The 6710-nt window shown below is 46.5% G+C and overlaps 1 protein-coding gene across 1 annotated transcript; it reads right to left on the reverse strand.

Annotated features, from left to right (window-relative positions):
- Nucleotides 1-2389: 2389 nt before the first annotated feature.
- LOC138615272 (ribonuclease inhibitor-like) lies at nt 2390-6705 on the reverse strand (the record flags this gene model as incomplete). Its single annotated transcript, XM_069688834.1, has 8 exons — nt 2390-2970; nt 3887-4060; nt 4183-4356; nt 4718-4891; nt 5228-5401; nt 5738-5911; nt 6034-6207; nt 6296-6705. Coding segments are annotated over 8 exons (1515 nt in total), but the record flags the coding sequence as incomplete, so codon positions are not given.
- Between the last annotated feature and the right edge of the window lie 5 nt (nt 6706-6710).

The following is a 6710-nucleotide window of genomic DNA, read 5'->3' on the forward strand; positions in this document are numbered from 1 at the left end:
TCCTCTCTCCCTTCTCCCCCTCCTCTCCCCCTCCTCTCCTCTTTCTCTCCCCCTCCTCTCCCCCTCCTGTCTCCCTCCTCTATCCCTCCTCCTCCTCTCTTTCTCCCTCATGCATCCTAACTCAGCCACAGACACTCTCCTTTCTCCTCTGTCTTCCTCTCTTGATTGTCTCTGTCCTCCTCCATGTCCTCCAGTCCTCCCCAGCTCCGTGGTTGTCTGAGAGACACTATGAGAGCAGCAGAAAGGAAATGTAGAAAATCGAACCACCCTGACGACCTGCTCACTTATCAATCTCTCCTCTCCTCTTTCTCTGCCTCGATTTCTGCAGCCAAAAGATCTTTCTACCAAACCAGGATTCAATCCTCATTTTCCAAACCGAAAAACCTCTCCTCCATCTTTTCCAACCTCCTTGACCCCCCCCTCTCCTCCCTCCTCCCTCCTACCAAGCCACTTTGTCAACTACTTTACTAAAAAGATAGATGATATATGATCCTCATTTTCAAACCCAGCTTCTGTAACTACAATCTTCTTGACCACCAGTCTGGTTTCAACAGACCACTCAACAGAGACGGTCCTCCTTCTGTCTCTGAGCAGCTTCACACTGCTAGAGCAGCCTCTCTGTCCTCTGTCCTGATCCTTCTAGACCTTCTGCTGCATTGGACACAGTGAACCACCAGATCCTTCTTTCCTCCTTCAGGACCTTGGTGTCTCAGGCTCTGTTCTCTCCCTCCTCTCCACCTCCTCTCCTCCTCCTCCTCTCTACGACCTCACCTACCGGGTAACTTGGAGAGGATCTGTGTCTGAACCTTGTCCTCTCACTACTGGTGTCCCTCAAGGCTCCGTCCTGGGTCCCTCCTCTTCTCTCTGTCCATCAACTCTCTCGGCTCTGTCCTTCACTCGCATGTCTTTTCCTACCACAGCTTTGCTGATGACACCCAACTGATCTTCTCTTTTCCAGATCTGAAACACAGGTAGCAGCATGAATCTCTGTCTGTCTGACTGACATGTCTCAGTGGATGTCCTCACACCACCTGGAAATCAACCTCCACAAGACTGAACTGCTCCTCCTTCCAGGGAAAGACTCTCCCACCCTCGACCTGACTACTACCTTCAACAACTCTGTTATCCCGACCCTGACTGATAAGAACCTCGGAGACACTCGACAGTCAACTCTCTCTTACTGCCAACATCACTGCAACAACACGTTCCTGTAGATACATGCTGCACAACATCAGGAGGATACGTCCTCTTCTCAGTCAGAAGGCGGCGCAGGTTCTGGTCCAGGTGTTTATCCAGGTTCTGATCCAGGTTCTGGTCCAAGTTCTGGTCATCTCACGCCTGGACTACTATAACTCCCTCTGTTAGTGCCATTCGTCCTCTGCAGTTCATCCAGAATGCAGCAGCTCGACTTGTCTTCAACCCTCCCCCTCCTCCTCCTCTCTCCCTTCTGTCCTCCTCCTGCTCTCCTCCTTCTCTTTCCCTCCTCCTCCTCTCCTCCTCTCCCCCTCCTCTCCTCCTCCTCTGCCTCTCCTGTCTCCCTCCTCTCCCCCTTCTCCTCCCTTCCTCTCCTCCTCCTCTCTCCCTCCTCCTCCTCCTGCTCTCCTCCTTCTCTTCCCCTCCTCCTCCTCTCCCCCTCCTCTCCTCCTCCTCTCCCCCTCCTGTCTCCCTTCCTCTCCACCTTCTCTTTACCTCCTCCTCCTCTCCTCCTCCTCTCTCCCTCCTCCTCCTCCTCCTCCTCCTGCTCTCCTCCTTCTCTTCCCCTCCTCCTCCTCTCCTGCTCTCCCCCTCCTCTCCTCCTCCTGTCTCCCTCCTCTCCCCCTCCTGTCTCCCTCCTCTCCCCCTCCTGTCTCCCTTTCTCTCCACCTTCTCTCTACCTCCTCCTCCTCTCCTCCTCCTCTCTCCCTCCTCCTCCTCCTGCTCTCCTCCTTCTCTTCCCCTCCTCCTCCTCTCCTGCTCTCCCCCTCCTCTCCTCCTCCTCTCCCCCTCCTGTCTCCCTCCTCTCCCCCTCCTGTCTCCCTTCCTCTCCACCTTCTCTCTACCTCCTCCTCCTCTCCTCCTCCTCCTCCTCCTGCTCTCCTCCTTCTCTTCCCCTCCTCCTCCTCTCCTGCTCTCCCCCTCCTCTCCTCCTCCTCTCCCCCTCCTGTCTCCCTCCTCTCCCCCTTCTCCTCCCTTCCTCTCCCCCTTCTCTCTTCCTCCTCTCCTCCTCCTCTCCTCCTCCTCTGTACCTCCTCTCTGTCACGTGTCTCCCTCCTGTCCCCGTTCTCTCTTCCCCTCCTCCTCCCCACCTCCTCTCTCCCTCCTCTCTTCCTCCTCTCCCCCTCCTCTCCCCCTTCTCCTCCCTTCCTCTCCACCTCCTCCTCTCCTCCTGCTCTCTCCCTCCTCTCCTCCTCCTCCTCCTCCTCCTCCGCTCCCTTCACTGGTTACCAGCAGCCGTCCACATCCGTTTCCAAACATTGGTACTTCGTACCGTGGTGTGAACAGATCAGGTCCAGTCTACATCCAGGACATGGTCCAACCTTACATCCCAGCCCGTTCACTCCGCTCTGCATCGGCCAATCAGCTCGTTGCTCCTCACTGAGTTAAACACTCTACAAAATCATGACTGTTTGCTGTCCTGGCTCCTAAATGGTGGAATGAGCTCCCCAACGACATCAGGACAGCAGAAACTCTGAACATCTTCCACCACAAACTAAAAACACACCTCTTCAGACTTCACCTTGAATAGGAGAACTTTAGTAGATTAAAATGGAACTTACTTTTTGTACTTGTAGTTCAGCTTTCTAGAAGAAATTGTATTTTCTTGATTCTTGTTATTCTGGGTTTGTACCCTCATGGTTGAAATGAACTTATTGTAAGTCGCTTTGGACAAAAGCATCAACTAAATTAAATTAAATGTAATATAACGTGTATCAGTCAAACTTACACTTCCTCAGACCAGGTTTTAACCTCTGCTCTCCACCATGGTCCACCCTGGAGGAAGAAACAGTCACAATGATTTTCTATCCAACAGGAGTCCTAACTGCTGTTCAACATGAAGCAGAGTTCCTCAGTTTGTCAGTGAGACACAGAAACAGGCTGAAACTCATCAGTGTCAACTGTCTCTGATGGTTTCACTGCTGTCTGTGAGGAAAACACCTGAAGAAGAAGAAGATATGTAGAAATAATCAGAGAGCTCAGTCTCCACTGATCTGCTCTGTTTTTATTGATGTCCTCCCACATGTGAAATATTGGTCTCTGCATGTTGTCCCTTAAGATGAACAGTTTGACCAACATTCACATGAACAGCTGAACTGTTTTCAGACTGTTCACAGATCAGTCCAACCACCACATTCAGTTGGTTTGTGTAATTTACATGTTCAGAATCGAGGGTGTAATGATGGAGGGAGTCAGCTGTAGAGACTGAAGCTCTGGGAGGAAAAGTTGTAACTCTGGACTGAAAAATAAAACTGACTTGATTTTAGAACTTCATATAAAAACGACTGTATTTCAGAGTGAAGACTGAGGCCGAACTTTGAGTCCTGAACTTCTGAAATTTGTGTGAACAGAAGTTCATCTCATTATGTTTATTAGTTGTTGAGATGAATCAGTTTGGACCAAAGTGGTGATCGACTGATGAACACTGTCGTCCCTACAGCCAGGCTGATAACATGGTTCAAGATGAGAAGGATTTGACACCAACTTCACAATGTTTCTAATGAACAGCTGTTTCCATTTGATAAAAGACTTCTGAGGATCCACATGTTTCCTAACTCAGACCTCCTCACTCCTCTGAACAGAAACAAGAGAAACAAGTCATCCTTCATGATGATGGACCTGAGCAACAACACATGAAGTCAAATCAATGAGACAAACCTGCACTGTGTGAGCTCTGGTTGTCTGTCCATACCTGAGAGTGTCCAGTCTCCAGTGAGGATCCTCCAGACCAGCAGACAGCAGCTTCACTCCTGAGTCTCCTGGATGATTGTAGTTCAGGTCCAGCTCTCTCAGATGGGAGGGGTTGGAGCTCAGAGCTGAGGCCAGAGAAGCACAGCCTTCCTCTGAGATCAGACAACCTGACAGACTGGAGTCACAAAAATATCATCAACTCCAGAAACAAGAAGGAAAATCTTACAGATGTTGAACATCTGCACCAACATGAACTAAATGATAATTTAACTGATCAACAACCAGATATTTCCTGACCTGAGAGTCTCCAGTTTACAGTGAGGACTCTCCAGACCAGCAGACAGCAGCTTCACTCCTGAATCCTTCAGGTCGTTGTTACTCAGGTCCAGATCTCTCAGACTGGAGGACTGGGAGCTGAGAACTGAGGACAGAGCTTCACAGCTTCTCTCTGACAGGTTACATCCAGTCAGCCTGAAAAGAAAATGTACATATTTGACCCAATTATTCTTAATCTTGATATGATTTAAGAACATGTCTTCAATTATGCAAATGTTTCCATTTTCTTTGGCTAATAACTAGCTACCCCACATTTATCTCTACGTGTTTGTGTTTGTCAGGCAACCTGACATCACTGAAACTACTGGAATTAAACGTTTAGTTAGGTTTTTAGTCTACATATATTTAAATTAAAACTGTTTTAATGACAACAAAACCACAATAATGCAGGGGAGATTTTCAAAAAGATCTATGATTTGAAAGGCACAGACAACGTTAAATTATAATTTAAATAACTCAATATGAGTCAATTTTGATGGATTAGTTGTTTCCTGACCTGAGAGTCTCCAGTTTACAGTGAGGACTCTCCAGACCAGCAGACAGCAGCTTCACTCCTGAATCCTTCAGGTCGTTGTTACTCAGGTCCAGATCTCTCAGACTGGAGGACTGGGAGCTGAGAACTGAGGACAGAGCTTCACAGCTTCTCTCTGACAGGTTACATCCAGTCAGTCTGAAAACAAAACGTACATATTTGAACCACTTAAACTTAATCTAGATTTAAGAATATGTCTTCAATTATACAAATGTTTCCATTTTGTTTGGCTAATAACTAGCTACCCCACATTTATTTAGAAGCTGACATCACTGAAACTACTGGAATTAAACATTTAGTTAGGTTGTTACTCTACATGTATTTAATTTAAAAATGTTTTAATTACAACAAAACCACAAAAATATAGGGGAGATTTTCACAAAGATTTGTGACTTGAAAGAAACAAAAAACGTGTTAAATTAGAGTTAAATAACTCAATAAAAGTCGAGTTTGATGGATTAGTTGTTTCCTGACCTGAGAGTCTCCAGTTTACAGTGAGGACTCTCCAGACCAGCAGACAGCAGCTTCACTCCTGAATCCTTCAGGTCGTTGTTACTCAGGTCCAGATCTCTCAGACTGGAGGACTGGGAGCTGAGAACTGAGGACAGAGCTTCACAGCTTCTCTCTGACAGGTTACATCCAGTCAGTCTGAAAACAAAACGTACATATTTGAACCACTTAAATTTAATCTAGATTTAAGAATATGTCTTCAATTATACAAATGTTTCCATTTTGTTTGGCTAATAACTAGCTACCCCACATTTATTTAAAAGCTGACATCACTGAAACTACTGGAATCAAACATTTAGTTAGGTTGTTACTCTACATGTATTTAATTTAAAAATGTTTTAATTACAACAAAACCACAAAAATATAGGGGAGATTTTCACAAAGATTTGTGACTTGAAAGAAACAAAAAACGTGTTAAATTAGAGTTAAATAACTCAATAAAAGTCAAGTTTGATGGATTCAGTGTTTCCTGACCTGAGAGTCTCCAGTTTACAGTGAGGACTCTTCAGACCAGCAGACAGCAGCTTCACTCCTGAGTCTCCTGGATGATTGTAGTTCAGGTCCAGCTCTCTCAGATGGGAGGGGTTGGAGCTCAGAGCTGAGGCCAGAGAAGCACAGCCTTCCTCTGAGATCAGACAACCTGACAGACTGGAGTCAGAAAAATATCATCAACTCCAGAAACAAGAAGGAAAATCTTACAGATGTTGAACATCTGCACCAACATGAACTTAAAGAAAATGGAACTGATCAACAACCAGATATTTCCTGACCTGAGAGTCTCCAGTTTACAGTGAGGACTCTCCAGACCAGCAGACAGCAGCTTCACTCCTGAATCCTGCAGCTTGTTGTTACTCAGGTCCAGATCTCTCAGACTGGAGGACTGGGAGCTGAGAACTGAGGACAGAGCTTCACAGCTTCTCTCTGACAGGTTACATCCAGTCAGCCTGGAGAATAATTAACAATGAACACAAACTGTTTTATTTGTTATTTACAAAATGAAACATGTTTGAAATGGTTGATAAATCCTCGTACAGAGCTTTGTTGGAGGCTTTGACCACTGGCAGCAGCCTCAGAAGAGCCTCCTCTGAAGCAGAGTATTTCTTCAGGTCAAACACATCCAGATGTTTTTCTGATGACAGTAAGATGAAGACCAGAGCTGACCACTGAGCAGGAGACAGTTTATCTGTGGAGAGACGTCCTGATCTCAGGGACTGTTGGATCTCCTCCACTAGAGAACGATCATTCAGTTCATTCAGACAGTGGAACAGATTGATGCTTCTCTCTGCAGAAAGATTCTCACTGATCTTCTTCTTGATGTACTGGACTGTTTCCTGATTGGTCTGTGAGCTACTTCCTGTCTGTGTCAGCAGGCCTCGTAGGATAGTCTGATTGGTCTGAAGTGAAAGACCCAGAAGGAAGCGGAGGAACAAGTCCAGGTGTCCATTTG

The sequence above is a fragment of the Brachyistius frenatus genome, unplaced genomic scaffold (genome assembly GCF_029030835.1).
Source record: "Brachyistius frenatus isolate BFR_SWC_R1_liver_20210118 unplaced genomic scaffold, ASM2903083v1 Contig_849, whole genome shotgun sequence".
NCBI lineage: Eukaryota > Metazoa > Chordata > Actinopteri > Embiotocidae > Brachyistius > Brachyistius frenatus.